Consider the following 22,186-nt stretch of genomic DNA (forward strand, 5'->3'; position numbering starts at 1 on the left):
AAAGTTAATCCAGTTTCACAGACTTTGGTTTTAAAAGGGGGTCATTTCTAGTTCCTTTAGTTTAAAGAGTAAATGTTCCTAGTGCACGTAAAATGTTTCGACTTACTTTTTCCCAGGAATATAGCCGATACGGGAATAATAACAAAGTTGTGTTAATACTGTAACATCCTTTTTGATGCATTTATATAATGCCTTCTTATGCCATCCTAAACCAATACTGGTCTTAAAGAGCCAGCCCCATTTTACAGAGAAGATGAAGACACAGAGCTACAACAGCAGAAGAGCAAGGAAAGGAACTTGGCTCTCTTGGGCCAGTGCTTTTAGAAAGGGCAGTGCTGATGACGGGCAGCTCAGTGATTCCCAGCCCACAGCACCAGGCACCCATAAATCAGTGAGGTGAAGCCCTATGGGAAGTGGTGGGCAGGACCAGATTATCCAGTAAGCAAGGTACACACGGCCTTACTTGTGCTTATTTACTAATCTCTACTGAACAATTTGGAGCCCTGGTGGCATAGTGGTTAAGCGTTTGACTGTTAACCAAAAGGCTGGCAGTTCGGTCAGCAGTTTGAATCCACCAGCCGCTCCTTGGAAACCCTACAGGGCAGTTCTACTCTGTCCCATAGGGCCACTATGAGTCGGAATTGACCTGATGGCAATGGGTTTGGTTTTTGGTTTAGTGAACAATTTCTACGCTACAGATTAAGTAAACACAAGTAAGCCTGTGCGTACCTTGCTTACTGGTGAATCTGCCCCTGGGGGTGGGGGGCGTCTGTAGTGGGCAGAAGCCTCCCAGATGATGCAGCTATGTCCCACTGGGTGAGCTGTACCCACTCCCAATATAACCTGGGTGTGTACACATCACACACAGACACACATACCTCGCCCGAATCACTAAGTGTTGGCAGTGAGAGCCTATAGGAGTCCAGCCCAGATGAGTCTAATTATGGGCTATGAATGGTTTGGTGGAGAATGTCTCGGCCATCTCCAGGGATTACCTATGTCTACAAGGTTGAGAGGAACCCCTGGGTGGTGCAAATGGTTAATGCACTCAGCTGCTAACCAAAAGGTTAGAGGCTTAAGTTCACCCAGAGGTGCCTTGAAAGAAAGGCCTGGAGCTCTACTTCAGAAAAAACCAGCCATTGAAAACCCTATGGAGCATAGTTCCACTTTGACACACATAGAGTCACTACGAGTCAGAGTCGACTCAGTTTGCTCCTGGAAAAATAAAGTTGAGATGCTTCCAGAACTTTTTTTTTTTTTTTGCTTTCATTTTTACGGCACACCATTGTTTTTCTGGCACCACCTTTAAGACAAAAATCAGAAACCCACTAGGCTGATGCATACATTGCAGCTGAAAAAACTTAAAGCCGTCGCCTGCCTTACTGTGTGTGTCCACCTTTTGTACACCTTTGATTAGCCTTAGAAGCATCTTGAAATTTAAAAAAAGTGTTGACTGATAAAAAGAGATATGCATGCAAGGAACAGAAACTATCTCCAGAGGAAATTGTACAAATCTGTTGATTTATTACAAAATGTCCACTCACAGAAAAACACAAGAAAACTTTTATACTTTTGTATTTGGGAAAGGAACTGGTGTCTCAGATACAAAATAATTTACACATAATCCATACAATTTTATTTTATATAGAAATAGATCATTATTACAACAGCTGTACAATTCACTACACTTCCTCTTATAATTACATAAAATCTTTTCTTTAGAAACATCTCAACATAACAAAACATACAAAAAAAGCAAAGTGCATTTTTAAAAGGAAAATCCAATCCTGGGTATAATCGTGAAAGATATGTAGAAAGATGCAGCATTCTCACTCAAAGGGCCGACGCATGGCGGGGTTTCCTCAGGGACCTGGGGTCCCACAGGCCTGTGTGGCTTGTGGAACCTCTCCCTTCGCATTTCTTAGAGATCTCAACAGAATTCCAGAACGTCAGCTGCATGATTGTGCTTTGCTTCGAGTCCGTCTTTGTAGTTGCAATTAACGAAATAAACAGGACAGAGTCCAGTGTTACATCTGGTGGGAAAACATCTCCGCCAGCACAGCTGTGGGGTGACAGCCTAGTTCCATTGGGGTTTAGGCCAGAGGGCGTGGCCCTGCAGCTGGATTAATGACCACCAGCTCTGCTATCTGATTGGTGGGCTGTTTTTGTTACCGTGTCTCCGAAGGAAGTAAGGAGACATTATTTTAAAAACAGAAAGTGCCTAAGTTATTTGTTGTTTGCATTTGTGCAAATTAAATCAAAAACAAGAACTTAAAAATCATGAAAAATAATCTCTTTATTCTCTCTCTCCAACAGACCTCTGACCCAGCGCTTCTCCAGCGCAAAGGAGAGATAATGGAGAGCTTGCAGGCCGACTGGCTCGCGCAGACGGCCGCTCCGCTGGGTCACCGGCGTGCTCGGAAGGATGCAGCGGGAGGGGCTGTATCCAAAGGTGAACTGAGTAACAACGCTTACGCGGGCCACTCGGTTCACGTCCGAGGATGGCTGTAAGGTGCGTCCGAGAGCTGCGGGGGCCAGTGTCCCCGGCATCCCCCACTGTGCCAGCCGCAGCCCTCGAGATGTTTACCGTCAAGGAATTCTGAAATGCATGCCTTGTGCACAAAAGCCGAGCGATTAGTTTAAACTCCTCTCCCCAGCCCCCGTGGCCACGCGCCTCGTCCATTGGTTACAGCTGATTGGGACCCGGCCAACGGGCCACGGCGCTACCGTGGTGGCTGCTGGACGCCTGACGACTCCGACAGACTGCTGACCCTTCGCGCTGGGTGAGGGGGCTGCGGTGGGGGCGGTGGGGGGTAGCCGATGGCCCCTTGCTGGTGCGAGTAGGTGGGGAGAAGGAGCGTGTCCGGCTGCTCACTCTGCAGAGAGGTTGGTGTCTGTACCTGGAACGGAAGTGAAAAGGGCTGCAAGGTGGTTCTGTGATTCGCCACTCCCTCGGCCCTCTTGCCGGGGCGCTGGGGTAAGGGGGGTGGTTATGTGGCCGCGGTCAGGCTATGGAACTCTCCTTCTCAGACGGCTGGGGGGGATCACACATGGAGAGGGGCTCTGAGGGACCTTGGGGGGCTGTGGGATGGGAGGAGAAAACCTTAAGCTCCACGTGATGCTGGGGGTTTGAAGATTTCAAGAAGGGGGTGAATTCTGGAGTCAAACTCTGGCAACACGAGGGGGTCCTGCTGGCCCAGGGGGACTAGGGCAGAGGCTGCCGGGAAGGCTTTCTAGAAGACCCGCAGATGATTTGCGTCTAGCCTGTTTATTTCTGAATGACGGGACCCGAGACCACAGGCAGATCATCTCTAGGGCAGGTTACAAATGTACCTGTGGTCTGGATACTTCTCACCAATGGCCCCTGGTCCCATCACGACCTCCCAATGCGGCCATTCGCCAGCATCTGCCAGGAAACGTGAAGTTTCGAAGCTTCAGCTGGTTGAGCCCAACCTAGAAACCTTCAGCCTCATCTCCTATTAAAATCTCCATGAAATCTCCCCGTAACCCAGCCGCCCTGTCTTCAGAGCTGCCCCAGGCACACCCGCCGTACCTCCGCCCAGGCCGCGCCTCCAGCTGGAACGCTGTCCCTTCTTGCACGCATCACCAGTGTCTCAGGCATGCCCCGAGTGCCAGGCTCTGCAGCGGGTGCCTCCCAAGCCCTCCTCATCCTCAAGCCCCGTTCCTCCCTTTGCACTAACCCCAGGCCAGCCCCGGGCACACGGCACACGGCCTGCTGTTGCTAAGCAACCGCACTCTGCGATACGCCATCTCGCCACACTAGACTGCGAGGTCCTTAGAGCAGGGGCGGGCCTGAGAGCGCTCGGCATCCCCAACATGGCGGCCTGCACAGCACAGGTGCCCGCAAGAGCATTCGCTGCTCCTGGTGAAATCCGTGGGCGGCCTCTAAGGGTCCCCCACACTGTCACTGCCTTGTCACGCCATTGTCTCCCATCCAGAATCATTTCTGAATGCTGGGAACTGATAAGATTGCAAAGCAAAATTTTTTTTTAATTATTTTTTTTTTAAATTGTAAATGCAACAGAGTATTTGACATTTTAACAATCTTTTTGTCCACTGTTCGGTGCCATTAATCATGTGCATCGTGCTTGTCAACCATCCCATTGATCTGTTCCCAAGTGGTACCACGGAGCTTCTGTTAAAGGTGACGGTATCACTTGGAAGGCAGAAATCTTGAGTTGACGCCTACTATGCTTGGATTGGAGCCCTGTGGTGCAGTGGTTAAGAGCTCAGCTGCTAACCAAAAGGTCAGCAGTTCGAATCCACCAGCTGCTCCCTGGAAGCCCTATGGGGCAGTTCTACTCTGTCCTCTAGGGCTGCTATGAGTTGGAATAGGCTGGATGGCAACAGGCTTGGTTTTGGTATGCTTGGATCAGGGAGACTATACCAGACAGATTAGCCGCTTTGGCACTGAATTGCATTTGAGGACTTCAAAAATGACTCCTTTCACTTCTGTCCTGCTGTCCTTAAAATATCCCAGTCACTACACAGTCTCCTGTGGCTTTGAAGGTGCCTAGGCCTGGCAGGCGGGGCTGAAGGGAAAGCCCTCCTCTGTCCTGGGGTGGGTGCCGGAGGGCGGGGGCGGAAGCCCAACCGAGTAGGGTGAGGGTTGAGGCAGAAGGACAGGCCCTGGGCAGAAAGGCCAGGGAACCTGGGAGGCCCTTCTGGAACCAGAGCAGATGGTGGTTCCATCCCACCTGAACCACCAAACCAACGGCCCGCCCCCTCCCACCTTCCAGTGTACTTGGCACTTGCTTGAAGTAATTTTTGCCTTCTAAGTAGTGTCCAAGGGGCTCTGGTGGTGCAATGGTTAAGCACTCAGCTGCTAACTGAAAGGTCGGTGCTTCGAACCCACCAGCTGCTCCTCTGCAGAAAAAACCTGGCAATTTGCTCCTGTAAAGATGACAGCCTAGAAAACCCTACGGGGCAGTCCTCCTCTGTCCTACCGGGTTGCTATGCATGGGAATCGATTCGCGGCACACAACAACAAGTGGTCTCCGCGTGTAAATGTACCTCAGATTTTCCGGGAAAGCCCCCATTTCCACGTATTGTATTTATTAAGTTTGAGAAATCTTTAACTAAATGCGATTTAATTTTATATGTGTATAACTTTGTCTATAAACACACTCCCAGGTCCAAACACAGTCATAGTAATCCATGTCTGGCTTTTGCTCTAAGAGGTATGGACACCATAAGGTGAAGAATCTTGATACAAGTCACCTTCTAAGATGGACCTTTTTGGTCCGTAACCACGAGGCACCACAGTGGATTCCTGATTTCTCATCCTGTGTACACTGCCTTTATAAACTTCAAGCGTTAAAAACGATCAAGAAGTTGAGAGTGGTGATCGTTGTACAACATGAAGCAAGCAATTAATGTCACTGAATTATACACATAAAAAATGTTGAAATCACCAGTGGTTTTTTTTTTTTAATATATACTCACCACAATAAAAAATAAAAACCAAACCAAACCCCCTGCCAAACAATCAAATCCGAGTCTTTCCAGGGCTCAGCTCTGCACGGGGGATTAGAACAACCTTGAAGGCACGGGACAAAAGACTTGAAAAACTTGGGACGCGGAGCAAGACCCCGGCCTCCCTCCGCCCCAGGTCTTGGCCCTCGCTCCCACCTGTATGTAGTGTTGTGGCGGCAGCTGCTGCTGGGCCTGTACGGGCTGCAGGGGTGACGGCTGGGAGGCGGAGAAGCTGGGGTGAAGCACCGCTTGTCCCATCAGCAGGACAGGGGTGGAGGCGCTGCTTCTGGAGGTGTGCATGTCTGGGTTTTGGAACACTGCCTGGCCCGGTGGATACCTGTTTGGTTTTACAGGGAAGGAGAAAACAGACCTCTAAGAAAGAAGTGCTGACCACAATGGCCCACTAGCAAGGGGTGGGTAGTTATCAGCTGCCCTGGAGTTTAGTCCAACTCATGACAACCCCATGTGTGTCAGAGAACTGTGCTCCACAGGGTTTTCAAGGGCTGGTTTTTCAGAAGCAGATAGCCTGGCCTTGCTTCTGAGGTGCACTTGAATCACCAACCTTTTGGTGAGCAGCCGAGCACATCAACCATTTGCACCAACCAGGGGCTCCAGTGGGATGGGAGGAAGGCTGTTTAGGAAAGCTCTGGGAGATCGTGGACAAGGAGTGGACGTTTAAAGACACTATAGAAAATACACAACATGGAGAACATAGAGAGTACATATTCTGCATTCTATTTTTATTTTCAGAGATGCTGTTTCTCTGTATGGGGTCACTTGTGACAGGCCCTGTGGGTTTCAGCGTCCTCTGAAGTGGCCTGTGTGTCTGGGAGGCAGGCCCTGGCACGCCCTGGAAGATGGAGCTGTTAGGGTATGACAGGAGGAGACCGGTGGGGGTGGGGGTATCAATTATTGGGTACACCGAAAATGGTAGTTAGCATTCCCACAGGAAGGAATTTCTGTTCTTGCCTACTTGACTGCACTTCAAGCATCTCTGGAATCTTTGTTTCCACTTATTTGGATCACTCCGAAAGAACAGGCAAAAACCAAAACCCAAACCAGAAAAGCCTCGTGAAAACGAGAACTTTGAAGAGAATGTTAAAGAAGGCTCCTCTCCTCTTGTGTGCGTTCCCCATCTCACCACCCCCAACCAGACAGGGCCAGAAAGTGTGTGTGTGCGGGGGGCAAGGCCTATTGAGGCTGTCGTCCAGAGGCTGTGGGGAGACCCCAGACAGGGTCATCAAGGAGGGCTTTGATGATCCAAGGAAGCTGAACGGGGCCTGTGCCCTGGAGTCTGATGTGTGTGCCTTCCTGAAGGCATCCTAATCTTTGCTGTTGTTCCCGTAAACCAAACCGAACCCCATTGTTGTTGAGTTGATTCCAACTCATAGCGACCCTGTAGGACAGAGGAGAACCACCCCATAGGGTTTCCAAGGCTGTAAATCTTTTCAGAAGCAGACCACCACATCTTTCTCCTATGGAGCAGCTGGTGGGGTTTGAACCCCTGACCTTTCAGTTCACAGCCAAGCACTTAACCACTGCGCCACCACTGTTGTTAGGTGTTGTCAAGTTGATTACGATGCACAATGACCCCATGTGACAGAGTAGAGCTGCCCCATAGGGTATCCTAGGCTGAAATCTTTATAGGAACAGATCACCACGGCTTTTCTCCCGCTGAGCCACTGGTGGGTTCGAAACGCGACATTTCGGTTGGCAGCTGAGCGCTTTAACCACTGCTCAACCACTGTTGTTTAGTGCCTTTCTGATTAGCAGCTGAATGCTTAATCATTGCGCCACCAGGGCTCCTCAACCTAACCTCCATACTCCTTAATCTATTGGTGAAAGTGGACAGTGTTCCTACATTACAGAGCTTTGAGCAGATGAAAAGGATAACGTGTGTACAGGCCTGACCCTCAGGAGTGTTCAGTCACCAGCCACCGTCACTGTGATCACTATGTTACTGGCTGACGGAGACCACAGGAGGAAGGACTTCCTGGGGACAGTCCCAGGGGGAGGCCTCATTAGCTAGCAGGGCAGGTGTGTTTCCAAGGCACACAATGTCTTGGTGCATCTGGGACACAAACTGAACTACTGTTTTATAAAAAAGACATCTGTGAGATACTTCTATCTCTGCCTCACTGCAGAGAGCTAGCAACTAATTTCTGGTACCTTTTAAAGTGTTCCCCCTGTCATGGATTGAATTGTGTCCCCCCAAAATGTGTGTCAACTTGGCTAGGCCATGATTCCCAGTATTTTGTGACTGTCCACCATTCTGTCATCTGATGTGATGCTCCTAGGTGCTGTAAATCCTAACCTCTATGATGTTAATGAGGCAGGATTAGAGGCAGTTATGTTAATGAGGCAGGACTCAATCTACAGGATTAGGCTGTATCTTGAGTCAATCTCTTTTGAGATATAAAAGAGAGAAGTGAGCAAAGAGACAGGGGGACCTCATACCACCAAGAAAGGAGCATCTGGAGCAGAGCGCATCCTTTGGACCCAGGATCCCTGTGCTGAGAAGTCCCTAGACCAAGGGAAGATTGATAACAAGGACCTTCCTCCAGAACCAACAGAGAGAGAAAGCCTTCCTCTGGAGCTGGCACCCTAAATTTGGACTTCTAGCCTCCTAGACTGTGAGAGAATGAATTTGTTTGTTGAAGCCATCTGCTTGTGGTATTTCTGTAACAGCAGCGCTAGCTGACCAAGACACCCCCCTGTGTCTCCAGTAACCTTTGCCCCTAGTAATTTAGCACCAGAAGAAGCTGCTCCTGGTCCTGGAGGTACAAGTGGGGAAGAGGCTGGGGAGACTCTCGAACACTGTGCGTCTGGATTGGGAGGGGGCTTCGCGTTTGCAGGTTTTCAAAGCCCTGCGGCAGAGTCCCAGAGCCACGGAGCTCCCAAGTGTGCCTGTGGAATGTGGGGCCCACCCAGGCAGCTGGAGCCCAGGGAGCACCCTGTGGGAGGGCCCTAAGACTCAATTTACCAGGGGAGGCAACCAATGGCAAGGTCCCTGGGAGGTGCCAATGGTTTGCTCTCAGCTGCTAACCTGAAGATGGGAGGCTTGAACCCACCCAGTCGCACTACAGAAGAAAGGCCTGGCGATCTGCTTCCATAAAGATTACAGCCAAGAAAACCCTATGGAGGAGTGCTACTCTGTCACATGGGGTCACCATGAGTTGGAACTGACTCGAGAGCAATGGGTTTGGCTACCGAGGGCGAAGCATTTACACTTGTAAAGAAATCCGAAGGCAGTGGTGACCTGGGGAGTGGAATTCACGGTTTCTTTCAGGTCTTGTCCTAAGATGGGGGCTGATACGGGGTTTTATCTGCTTGAATGGTTTGGGCTGGGGAATGGTGGAAGAAAAGCTAAAGGGAAGAGTCCCCTTACAGGGCGTGGGCACACTGCGAACTCGCCTGCAGGGCGAGATTCAGACTGAGAACTGTGGGCCCAGGCAGGTGCAGGCCTCTGCTCCCTCCCTCCCCCAGGCCACGTACTTGACCTGCCGTGATGGCCTGCCGACCTCCGAGGACTGCCTGGCGTCACAGGACCCAGGCATCATGGGCTGGATGGGTTGGCTCAGCAACAGCCTGGAGCAGAGGAAGAGAGGGGGAAACGTATCAGCACCCCAACTGTGGCTCGCTGGCCTGTGGCGGCCTGTGTCCAGCCTGGCTGGGTTCTTCTACGGCTGGTCCTAACCCGGTCCCCCGGCTCTGTTCTCAGAGGACAGTGAACACAGGGGTCACCTTCTCTGGGCATGAGGACCTTCTCCTGCTGTGTCCTAAGGCCCCGGCCATCAGGGACGCTCAGTGACCATCCGCTCTATTATGTCCGGCTGATGGAGGACTCAGGAGGGAGCACTTGAGGTGTGTCTGGGAGCTGCCTGAGGGGTGGGGTGGGGTGGCGGTGCACCCCATGGGCATGCCTGAGTGGGGGCACCAACGAGCAGTGTCTGTTGGCCAACAAGGTTTCCATTGCCAGCTGTGAGAGATCATTCAGCAATTTAACACTAATTGCCATCGGCGCTATTTTCTGGAGGTATGCCACTGCCTTCATTAGCTGAGATAAACTGCAGAGGCTTTAGAATCTGATTGTCTGAACTCTGCCCCCCTCTGCAGTAGAAAGCAGAGCTGAAACAGTGTAAAGCTAAGCCTCGAGTCTCTCCCAAACAAGGGCAGTCTGTACCTGAGCTGCCGATCATGGCTGAAGTCTGGGCTGGGCTGGCACTGGCTGGTGTCCTGGGTGGCAGAAGCAGGCGTGGTCAGGTTCAGGGCTGGCGAGAGCACGGCCGCAGCATTGCTGAACTGGGGCGACAAGCTAGTCACCGAATGGCCGCTTCCCTGCAGGGTCTGTGAGCTTCGGATTGGCTTCGGACCCTGGAGCATCATTTTAATGAGAAAGGTGAAACTCAGACTCAATTCAGGGGTCATCCCTCCAGCAGCCTCCCAAGAACCTCCTCTTGCCATTCACCCTGGCCTCTCAGTATCAGCTGCTGCCAAGTCCATCTGACTCACGGCGACCTCATGTGTGTCAAAGTAGGAGTGTGCTCCCTAGGGTTTTCAATGGCTGAGTTTTTTGGAAGCAGATCGCTAGGCTTTTCTTCTAAGGTGCCTCTGGGTGGACTGAACCTCCGAACTTTAGGTTAGCAGCTGAGTGCATTAACCATTTGCACCACTCAGGGACTCCTCCTCTAACTTAAAACCAAAAAACCCAAACCCACTGCCATCGAGTTGATTCCGACTCATAGCGACAGGACAGAGTAGAACTGTCCCATAGGGTTTCCAAGAAGTGGCTGGTGGATTCGAACTGCCGACCTTCTGGTTTAGCAGCCGAGCTCCTAACCACTGCACCACCAGGGCTCCCCTCTAACTTAGGACTTACCAAATATTCATTGATTAGTTTGATCTTATCACTGTCTCCCATTGGGTTGTGAGCACCTCAAGGATTCCTTGAGACCCTTGGGCCTAGGATAGTGCTGAGTTCTCAGCAGACAAGTAACACGTGCCTGTGGAGCTGATGTGCCTTCTTCACGCATCCCACTCCAGACTCAATGACCTCCTTGCCATGTCTCCAACTCACCAGGCCAACCACTGCTCAGAGCCTTTGCACCTGCTGGTCCCTCAGTCTGGAATGTTCTTCCCCTGATATTGATGGGGCTTATTCTCTGTCCCCCTTGGGTCTTTGCTCACGTCACCATCTCACCGAGGCCTTCCCTGGCCACCCAAATGAAAGCCTAACCCATCACCCCCACCTCCACTGGCATCCCCACACTGACATCTGAAGTTCTTATCTCTCACTTGTTTGTCTCTCTTTCTCCCCAGTGAACCAGATGCCTTTTCCCCACTGTTTTGTTCACTGCTGTACCTCAGTGCTTAGATTCAATGCCTGGCCTGCAGTGGGTGCTCAATAAATATTGGTCGAATGAAATAAAAAATGAGTGAGGGAGGAGACTTGGATTTGCTCTGGATTCTCTCGTTTCATTGACTGTTTATATGGTGGTGCCACAGTGCTTTAATATTTATAGTTTGTATAAAGTCTTTTAGTATCAGATAGTGTAAATTCTGCCTCTTTTCTCATTGTCAAATTTTCTTTGCTATTCTCACTCATGTTTCTGATGAACTTTAAAATCAGAGGCTGCCTTGTGAAGGAAAACCCTTAAATTTGGGTAAAGATGGCGTAAACTCTCTTGTACATGTCCTTGTCCATACTGTGTTATAAATTATCTGTTTAAGTTTCCAGAGACCCCACCAGACTAGAAGCTCCCTGGGATTAAGGGCAACCCTTATTCATCTCTTTTCCCCTGGGGCTTGGTGAATAACTGGAGCTGGGCAGATGTTTATCAAAATTCATGAAAGCCTGTGTGAATATGAGAGCTTGAGAAGAATGGGAAGCTTCGATGTGTCCTGTCTTCCAATCTGTGATCTTCTTGAAGGAAGGGCTTGAGACTTCTTAACCAAAAAACCAAACCCATTGCCATCAAGTCGATTCCAACTCGTAGCAACCCTATAGAAGAGAGTAGAACTTCCCCATAGGGTTTCCAAGGACTACCTGGTGGATTCGAACTGCTGACCTTTTGGTTAGCAGCCGAGCTCTTAACCACTGTGCCACCAGGGCTCCGTGAGGTCAGTAGTGGCTTGTAAAAAGTGGAAATGGCTGAGAGGGAAGGTTTGGCAGGGAATCTGGAGCAGGGAGAAACATGGTGGTTCTGGCGAAAGGGATGGTGAGCAAAACTGGATTACCTACGTTCTCAGATATAGTGGCTGAAGCCAGCAGTAGATGACGGGGACTGAGAATAGGGACTGATGGCCCTCAGTGTGAGCGTCTGGGATTCCATATCTACCTTCAGCCCAATTCAGGATCAAAGCTGAAAGCTTCAGCTACATGGTACCTCGAAAGGCAAGAGAGAGGCACCAAGGTAGACATTCCTAAAACACAGATGGAAGCCAATACCACTTGGGGCTTCAAATCAACTTAAAGAAAAGAGAAGAACCCCCTGTTCCCCCATCATAGTCTGCTCCAGGCCAGTGGAGGAACGAGTCCATGGGCTTCCAGGCCACGTGAGCTGCAGGTATCAAAGGGGCCCTGGTCTGCATGAATGCGTCTGTTCTGATGGCAAGGTCTGAATTCGCAGACAGCACGCTTACCTGGTTTGCTGTCACACTTGGTTCTCTAAGCAGGTGCTGGTTTGTGATCTGGGCCGAGGCAATCTGCCCCGTCAGTTGAGGGCTGGACACAAGCTGGGGCTGGGATACTCCAGCGGACCTCTGCTGTAACTGCTGCTGGGCCTCGGGCCGCGGGGCGCTGCCGAAGCTCAGGGATACTGCTGGCTGCTGCAGAAACATCTGGGAGAAAACAGAAACGCCTTTAAGGGGGGACACGCATGTTTCTTCTTTGTGCTTTGTCATCTAAGATGGTTCAGACATTTCGGAGGCTGTGATGGATTAGCCTGGTGCTGATCACTGGAAAAGTTTAAGGGAATTTGATGTAGTTGGTAAGGAGTGTTTAAATGGTTAGGAGAATCCTGAGTTACTCCACTTAGAGGTTTGATTTACTCAATTTAAAAAAAAGTTGCTTAAGTACTTTGAAAGATTTTACTTCCTAGGTTTGTAAGTCTGTCTTGTTAGGTACTTAATATACTTGGAAGATTCACATATGTTAAATTTGTAAATTAATGACTTTTGTAGGTCATGTTTATTGTTTACAGTTTGCTAAATTTATAAACTGATTGAACATAAATAAACAAGCTAACAAATTGTTATTTTTAGACCAAGTTAGTAGATTTATAAATAAAATATAACCAATGAGTTGACTCTAAAGGTTTAAGAGAAACAACTTTAATAATTTTAATAATACTTTAAGCTAGAGCCCTGTAACTAGACCTCTGAACAAAAGTCCCTCTTGAACATTAAAAACTTCCGCTGACTCCCGGACACCCTTTAAACTCAATCCTGAGGTCACTCCTGAGGTTCATCCTTCAGCCTAAGATTAGACAGGTCTATAGGACTAACAATAACACACGTGAGGGGCGTGCTTCATAGTTCAGTCACATACACGAGACTAATGGGCACACCAGCCTAAAAGCAGAGAAAGGTGAAAAGGCAGGAAGGGACAGGAAAACTAGATGAATGGAAACGGGGAACCCGGGGTGGAGAAAGGGAGAGTGTTGACACAACGCGGGGTTGGCGACCAAGGTCGTAAAACAATTTGTGTATTAACTGTTTAATGAGAAACTAATTTGCTATGTAAACTTTCACCTAAATCACACACAAGAGCTTCAGCTGATGTGATTTCTACCCCGATCACTGACATGACTATCACACTCATCTCCAGGCCTTTAGCTTGGAGTTCTCCAGGAGGAAGGCTCTCTTCCTCCCAGTGCCTGGCATTTTAGCCCCGATTCACGTACCCAGTGCAGTCCGCCACCATGCCACGTGTAGGACAGACAGGCCAGCTTTGTCCTCCCAGCACCTGGCATTTTAACCCCGATTCACGTACCCAGTGCAGTCTGCCACCATGCCACGTGTAGGACAGACAGGCCAGCTCTGCCCAACGACAGAGTGGTTTTGGAAAGGCAGGCGTAGAGCCAGGTCCGCAGATGCTTGGAGCGGCACTTAAAGGTCACTTGGTTTAAGTGTCTGAGTCATAGATGGGGCTGAGCTACTTGCGAGAGGCCCAAGGTGGAGGGTGGCCGAGGTGGGACTAGATCCCGCCTAGTACACTTCTCACCACACACCACCTGATCTCCCTACTCCTCTGCCACCCCCACCCCCACCCGACTTTTGAAATGAGGACACTTTGTCTGTTTAGAAGTTAAGAAGAATCTTCTGGGCATCTGTCACCTCAAATTCAGTGCCCATACATTTGAGGATTAGTGCTTGATACACTGGGATAGCAGCTACCTATTACAATAAAGCTTATTTATAGCTATAGAGTAACATGAACTTCATCACCTCCGCAGAAATCCAACACTCAAACCCAACAACAGTTTTCTAATAGGACACAATTTCCCTTCTGATTACCAAACCAGAACCAAACTCGTTGATGTCAAATCAATTCCAACTCATAGTGACCGTAAAGGACAGAGTAGAACTGCCCCATAGGGTTTCTAAGGAGCGCCTGGTGGATTTGAACTGCTGACCTTTTGGTTAGCAGCCGTAGCTCTTAACCACTACGCCACTAGGGTTTCTGCCTTTTGATTAGAGTTCAAATAAATGTAGGCTTTTTTTTTTTTTTTAAAAATGAGAGGCAGTATAAACCAAACCAATCCCATTGCTGTAGAGTCAGTTCTGATTCATGGTGACCCCACGTGTAGTGTTACAGAGTAGAACTGCCCCACAGGGTTTTCTGGGCCACAGTCTTTATGGAAGCAGATCATTAGGCCTTTCTTCTGCAGCACAGCTGGGTGAGTTAGAACCGCCAACTATTTGCCAACTGCTTGCACCAGCCAGGGACCTCGTATCAGACATATGTCCGTTCACATTCCAACCCCACCATCTACTAGTGGTAGGGCGCTGGGTAAGTTCTATAACTTCCTAAGGCCTTAGCTTCCTCAGTAATAGAACAGTGACATCAACAGTACACAGCTCTTACAGGAGTGAGGTCAATGCACATGAAGTACCTGGAACACAGTAAGTGCTCAATAAATGGGAGATAATATTTAACATTTAAAAAGGAGCTTTTTGCTCCTTTGCCTCTTTGGACATATAAAAACTATTTCATAAATGAGTAAATGGAATAGATGAATGAAAGAATTAACGAAGCCTTTGCTCAAAGAAAGGCAAACTATTTCTACTTGTGATATGTAACAGATGGCTTTGTCGGCTAGGCTGTCCCATCGATGGATGCCTGAAAAGTTTAGAAACCCTGTCCTGGCCGGGTGGCTGGCCGGCTGGCAGAACCAGTCAGGGAATATGTCACGTGCCACTGTGGACGTCCTTGGAGGTCTTCCTCTGGGAGACCAGCAGAGGGTGCACACACTCTCAACAACAGAGAGCGAGAGCAGGCAGCCCACCAATGACTGGGGGTGGGGAGACGACGGCCTTTCCACAGAACACCTCTCGCCCGTGAAGAGCCCCGCGTGACCCCACCGAGGCGCAAACACCAACATCCCTTGAGGTCCTCTCCCTCCCCACCCAGCTTTTCTGAAGACGGTTAGGCACAGCCAGCACCGCGAGCACCCCGTCTCAACAGAAGTTCTGAACCAGGGAAGTCAGCGGGCAGGGCCGCTCAGGTTCAGACACAGGTTCTCGCGTTGGGAAATCCGGGTTCACTGCTGGGCACGTCCAGGCCTCTGTGGATACTGCTGGACAGTATTGTTGTTGGACAATGAAGAAGAACAGCGTGACTTGAGAGCGTGGCTTCAGAAGACCACTCGGGCTCTGGGGTCAGTTTTACAGAAAGCATGAAAGACTCGTTCTGTAATTCAAGTAATTCAACCACTCTATGGGGCAGTTCTCCTCTGTCCTATAGGGTCATTATGAGCTGGAGTCAACTTGACAGAAATGGGTAATTCAAGTGGGAAAAGTTATCTGAGGAAAAAAATACACTTCTAATGTTCAAAAGCAACCCAGTCCTACTTCCACATGTGGTTTTTTCATTCTTCCCCTCTGCTTCCTTTAAAAAATACTTGTTACAGAACATTTCTGAAGTAAACAGAACTAGGGAAATAGCATAACGAACCTCGCTCTGTCATCATGTAGCTTCAACATTTTTGCCATTCTTCGTTCATCTATTCTTCTACTTTTTGGGGGAGGGGGAGAGGTGAGGGTGGCTGGAGTAATTTACACCTGCGGATTTTTTTATTATTTTATGGAGTCCTGGTGGTGCTGTGGTTAAAACCTTGGCTGCTAACCAAAAAGGTCAGCAGTTCGAATCCACCAGCCACTCCTTGGAAACCCTATAGGGCAGTTCTACTCTGTCTTGTAGGGTCGCTATGAGTCGGAATCAACTCGATGGCAACAGGTTTGTTTTTTTTAAATTTTTTTATACTTGAATCATGCAGGTTTTTTTTTCTCTTTAAATACCTTATTTTGGTCAAACAGTTTGCAGTGTATTTCTTTAAACCACCCAGGGACCCCCTCTTTAAGCCTTTAAACTTGAAAAAAACAAGAAGGCAGGCTGCTTGAGGAAATGCCTTCTGCTTGACTTTGTGTGGATTTCCACATTCTGTGAAGAATTCCACTGCAGAGGTCAGGTCACAGGAACGAGAGCAGGGAAGGAACGCACGGGGACAACGCACGGGGACAGACGGTGCGGGGGCTTTGTCTCCACCCTCCTCCCTTATGAAACTCAGGTGCTCTTTGGCACAGGTACTTTTGGGGTTAGCAAAATGTATTTGTAATGAGGAGGAAAAAAATATTCTTGATAACAAGGAGTGAAAGGCATAACTTGTGTCACCTGTCATTTTAAAATCCAGCTTCAAAGCTGGAAAGGCAGGAAACATTAAAGTCCCGGCTCTGAGAACATTCCTACGCCTACCTGACTTTAGCAGTTTCTGGCTCAGTTTTCCCTTTCCTGTTAACATACAAATTCCATTAAAGTCACTGGAATTAAGCAAGTCGTGGGCTCCTGATCAGCACTGGATCAGGGAGCAAACGTTCCAGCTGGGAAGGAATAAGTAGCAAGGACTTGATGGCTCCACGGCTTTGCATTTACAATGTGCTATCTTCTCCCTCACCATTTCCCGGGGGAGGTGAAGGTGGGCAAGACAGCCTCGTGCTCAGTAATGCTCGGTGTGCTGCAGGCTTTCTGTGAGCCCCGCACACATGCAGGCCCAGGGGTATGTCATGAATTGTGTCCCCCCTAAATTACGGGCCAACTTGGCCAGGCCATGATTCCCAGTATTGTGTGGTTGTCCTCCATTTTGTGATCTGATGTAATCATGCTGTGTGTCGTAAATCCTAATCTCTGCCTGTGGTTAATGAGGCAAGGTTAGGTTATGTTAAAGAGGATCAGGGCAGGATGTAACACCCTTACTCAGGTCATAGGCCTGATCTGATGTAAGGGGAGTTTCCCTGGGGTGTGGCAGTTACGTTAATGAGGCAGGACTCCGTGTACAAGATTAGACTGTGTTTTAACCCAATCTCTTTTGAGATATCAAAGAGCGAAGCAAGCAGAGAGACATGGGGACCGCATACCACAAAAAAACAGTGCCGGGAGCGAAGCGCGTCCTTTGGACCTGAGATTCCTGTGCTGAGAAGCTTCTAGTTCAGGGGAAGATTGATGACAAGGACCTTCCCCCAGAGCTGACGGAGAGAGAAAGCCTTCCCCTGGCGCTGATGCCTTGAATTTGGACTTCTAGCCTTCCAGACCATGAGAGAATAAACTTCTGTTTGTCAAAGCCGCCCACTGGTGGTATTTGTTATAGCAGCGCCAGACGACTGAGCCACAAGAGGACCGATATATAAAGTGTTTCCTCCACAAAGAATCTCTCCAAAGGATTCAGAGAAGTGACGTTTGGGGGTGACAGTGAGAGCTGCCATTGTCAGAGCACACAGAGTGTCCTGATCGGTGCACCACAATGGGGAACGGGGTGCCAGGGTGCTGACCGCCAGCCCCAGCATCCTCCGCGGCTGCCCTCATGGTACAGAACCACAAAGGGAAAACCTGCTGCCACCGAGTCGATTCTGACTCATGGTGACCCCAGGGTTGCAGAGCAGAACTGCTCCACAGGGTTTTCTTAGCCGCGAGGATCCCTGGTGGCCTAACGGTTAACGCAGTTGGCTGCTAACCGAAAGGTCGGTGGTTCGAAACTACCAGCCACTCCACGGGAGAAATACGTGGCTGTCTGCTTCCATAAAGGTTTGCAGCCTTGGAAACCCTATGGGGTCGCTATGAGTCGAAATCAATTCGATGGCAGTGGGTCTGTTGTTGTCGTTAGGTGCCGTCGAGTGGGGCTGATTTGGTTTAATCTTTATGGAAGCAGATCACCAGGCCTTTCTTCCATGGCACTGCTGCATGGGTTCAAACCACTGACTTCTAGGTTAGAAGCAACCCATTTGTGCACCCAGAGACCTGCAGCACAGTACAAACACCACCATTTCTCATCCCTCCCTCGAATCCTGATTCTGACGAGAGGAAACGGGGAGCAGGGCTGCGTCCTTCTCCCCCCGATGGAAGCAAAGTCACACAGGTGCTGGGAGCTGTAACCCAAGACGGAACAGGCAGCGCCAGCACCCACTCACTCCTCACCAGCACATGAGTGCATATGGAGACAGCGTGGCCAACCGGTATGCCCGTCGGGGTGACAGGGGAGGGGAATGGATGTCACAGGAATTTTAGGCTTGCTGGCCATGGGGTTGGAGGGAGTAGGATGAATTCCCTTTGTACTTGCTCCGTGGGGGTTTCAGCATGCTCAGTAAGTAGGCCCTGTGAAGGCGGCACCGAGGGGCTTTGGAGTGAGTGGTGCCTGCTGTGTGTGGTGGGGAGGAGGGAGACGCAGCCAGGCCGCTGGCCAGGGAGGGGCCTCACCTGGATGTTGGAGTCCTGCACCAGGCAGAGCTGCTCCTGGATCTTGTGCAGCTCTTCCTGCTGCCACCGGATGTTGGCCTGCAGAATCCGCGTCCGCTGCTCCAGCTGGTCTTTGATCGTCTGAAACATGCTGAACTGGGTTGAAAACTTCAAGGCGGAGTCACAAAAAAACCAAAAACAACAGATGGAAGGGTTATTCCAGCCTTGCAGACAGACCTGTGCTGCTCCTTTTCGTCAGTCCTCTCCATTCTCACTGCCAGTCCCTCATCTAGCCTCCCAGCACCCCTAAGGGACCCCATGGGTGTCAGAGGAGAACTGTGCTCCCTAGGGTTTTTAATGGCTGATTTTCTGGGAAGTAGATTGCCAGCCTCTCTTCCAAGGTGCCTCTGGGTGGATTCGAACCACCAACTTTTGTTTAGCAGCCAAGTGCATTAACTATCTGCACCACCCAGAGGCATAGAACACTCCCGTCTTCACAGTAGAGCCATCTATGCAAAGAGGTGGTTACTTGCTTGAGATCCTGCAGCTGGACGGTGGGAGAGCCAAAATGTGAATTCAGAGTCTAGGGGCTTGGGGGAGGCCAAAAGGCTTCGCCAGCAAATCCCTGCCCCCAACCCTGCATCAGAGTGGCTTTGACAGAAGACTTCACCTAAAAGAAAGGCTTTGCTGCTAAACAGGAGTTTAAAAATACCTGCGGGATACCAGACTGCAACGCAGAAACCTCCATCAGTGTGCCACTAATTAAAGTGCTCAGCTGGGATTTTAAAAAAGAATGAGGCTGAGAAAGAAAACAAGCTCTATCAAGCACTTAATTAAGAAAGCAAAGCACAAAAGCTTCAGAGGCAGGTTCTGTGAAGTCAGGAAGCATTCAGGCCCAGGCTACCTCTTCCTCTTCCGTGTCTAGAGGAGAGGGCTGTGCCTTACGAATCTACTCCGTGTGGAAGGGTGAGGGCTGGAATTCACGGAGGATCCCGGGCTCTGTCTGATGGAGCCAGCGCTGGGCTTAAGTGTGCATTGCTTCAAGAATTATTCTAATCTTTTTCAAGGCATTCCAGGACACTCAGTTACTCTGTCATTAGTATTTAAAAAAAAAAACAAAACAAAAAACCGCTGCCGTTGAGTCGGTTTGGACTCATAGTGACCCTATAGGACAGAGTAGAACAGGTTCATGGAGTTTCCAAAGAGCAGCTGGTGGATTTGAACTGCTGACCTTTTGGTTAGCAGCTGAGCTCTTAACCACTGCGCCACCAGGGCATTAGCATTAGTCATTATATCCTTCTTATCTTTTCTGATAAAGAAAAGAGATCTGCTCTAAGGTAGAAACGTTTAGAAACACAGTATGCAGAAAAGAGGCTTTTTGGAAAGCCACCAGTTACCCAGGTAAGCCCTCCCTAGATTTGGGGGTGCTACGGTGGTAATACCAGCGAGGGGCAAGAGGGAAGCAATCACATCTCATTGTTTCATGCGGGGCAGGTAGGAGAAGAACTGTCGGACTTGAAACATCTGTATTATGGCCGCTAACCGAAAGGTTGGCGGTTGGAACCCACCCAGCTGCTCTGCAGGAGAAAAGACTGGTGATCTGCTCCCGTCAAGATCACACCTAGAAAACCCTATGGGAGGTGTTCTACTCTGCTCTATAGGGTCGCTGTCAAGATCGACTCAACAGCACCTAACAACAGCAACCTCTTAAAGAATATAGTTAATAAAACCCATTGTTGTCAAGTCTATTCCGACTCATAGCAACTCTACAGGACAGAGTAGAACTGCCCTGTAGGGTTTCCAAGGAGCAGCTGACGGATTCGAACTGCCAACCTTTTGGTTAGCAGCTGAGCTCTTAACCACTGCGCCATCAGGGCTCCAATATTAAATACAGTACATAAAAAAGGAAGTGTGGTTACTATTAAGTAAAATGAAGTTCAATAAATGAAAAATCAGAATTGCCAAAAGTCCTTAACCACAACACTATGTATTATAAACACAGAAATTCCTTCCTATGCAAGACACAGAAGTTCAAGGAATTCTCATTTTGTGTGCGTTTGAATTGAAAACATTATTAATTTAATACAAAGTGTGTCTTCGACATTTGAAGAGAAAAAGATTATTCATTTATTTCTTGCCCAGTGAGGATGAAGATAGACTATTTTAATCAACAGACTCTAGATGAGTAGCTGTTACATCATTAACCCAAAACCCACTGTCGTCGAGTCAATCCTGACTCACAGCGACCCTGTAGGACAGAAAAGAACTGCCCCACAGGGTTTCCAAGGCTGTAAATCTTTAAGGAAACGGACTGCCACATCTTTCTCCCACGGAGTGGCTGGGGGGCTTCAACTGCCGACCTTTCGGTTAGCAGCCAAGCACTTTAACTACTATGCCACCAGGGCTCCTTATTACATCATTAACCAGGCCTAATTGTAGCAAGAAGCATGTGCTAACATGTGTCTTTCTTACTCAGGGAAAGCATGACAGGCCCATTGCTAAAAAGGCATGTGTTCTAAAATAGTTCTCATCAGTGGTGACAGATTTGCCCCAAAACAGAGAAGTCCACACTTTGGCCAGCAGCAAATGGCTCCCTGGGACCCAGGGATTGGGGCAAAGCTAAATACCCAACGTTGTTGTGTGCTGTCCAGTTGATTCCGACTCACAGTGACCCTGTAGAACAGAGTAGAACTGCCCCATAGGGTTTGCTAGGCTGTAATCTTTATGGTGAAAGTGAAGAGGGCTTGAAGCACTTACTGATGTACATAGGGTTGCTATGTGTTGGAACCAACTCGGCGGCACCTAACAACAGCAATCTTTACGGGAGCCAATTACTAGGTCTTTTCTCCAGTAGAGCTGCTGGTGGGTTCAAACCACCAACCTTTCAGTTAGCAGCTGAGCCCTTAACCATTTACTCCACCAAACAAAAACCAAACCAAACCTGTTGCCATTGAGTTGATTCTGACGCACAGCGACCCTATAGGACAGAGTAGCACTGCCCCATAGGTTTCCAAGGAGCAGCTGGTGGATTCTAACTATTGACCTTTTGGTTAGCAGCCTGAGATCTTAACCACTGTGCCACCAGGGCTCCTTTATACCACCAGGGCTCTTTAAATATCTCACAAAGGACTTGAAGTCATGGTTCTGGCCTCATCAGAATATACTCCAAACAGCTCAAGTCCTCTGTGTGAGTCCACGGTCTACATGATCACTAACTATTTCACCCAACTTCTCACCAGGCCTCAGGCATGTGGGAGGTTTTCACTCCCTGCTGAAGACGTACCTGGGTTCCTCTTCCTGCTCTTCCCCCTACTTCTCTACCTGGCAACCTCCTACTCATCCTTCTAGGCCCAGCTCCGATGCCACCTCCGCCGGGATGCCATGTTGGCCTTCCGTAGGCAGACTATCTTCTTAATGGTTCTATAAAAACACACGTCTTCCGTAGGGCGTTTTCTCTGTTTATATACCTGTCTCTCTCTCTGAGTCCGTACAGGCAAGAACTGGGTTACAACCATCTTTGCATCCCTAATACCTAGTGTATTGACTGGCTCAAACAGTAACTCAATGAAGGTTGCTGAAACGATCTACTTAGCAGAGCCGTGATTTTTTTTTTTTTTAAACAAATGTAATATTTACAATAGCGGACTCACAGCTTATAGATCCCTTCAGAGTCTTCCTATGACATCCGGCCTAATTCAGACGTTTTCTAAAATATCATGGCCAATTTGGACTCATAAACAATGA

At 49.1% G+C, this 22,186-nt stretch overlaps 1 protein-coding gene across 1 annotated transcript in view; it reads right to left on the reverse strand.

The window, feature by feature from the left end:
• Positions 1 to 2,723: 2,723 nt before the first annotated feature.
• NPAS2 (neuronal PAS domain protein 2) overlaps positions 2,724 to 22,186 on the reverse strand; it is a 112,081-nt gene continuing 92,618 nt past the window's right edge. Inside the window, exons 15-20 of the mRNA XM_012555778.1 lie at positions 18,464 to 18,610; positions 12,139 to 12,336; positions 9,680 to 9,870; positions 8,992 to 9,084; positions 5,653 to 5,833; positions 2,724 to 2,900 (exon numbers count right to left, since the gene is read on the reverse strand). Coding sequence (XP_012411232.1) covers positions 2,724 to 2,900; positions 5,653 to 5,833; positions 8,992 to 9,084; positions 9,680 to 9,870; positions 12,139 to 12,336; positions 18,464 to 18,610 — 987 coding nt within the window. The remainder of the gene's footprint in view (positions 2,901 to 5,652; positions 5,834 to 8,991; positions 9,085 to 9,679; positions 9,871 to 12,138; positions 12,337 to 18,463; positions 18,611 to 22,186) is intronic.

The sequence above is a fragment of the Trichechus manatus genome, unplaced genomic scaffold (genome assembly GCF_000243295.1).
Source record: "Trichechus manatus latirostris isolate Lorelei unplaced genomic scaffold, TriManLat1.0 scaffold00004, whole genome shotgun sequence".
In the NCBI taxonomy this organism is placed as follows: domain Eukaryota; kingdom Metazoa; phylum Chordata; class Mammalia; order Sirenia; family Trichechidae; genus Trichechus; species Trichechus manatus.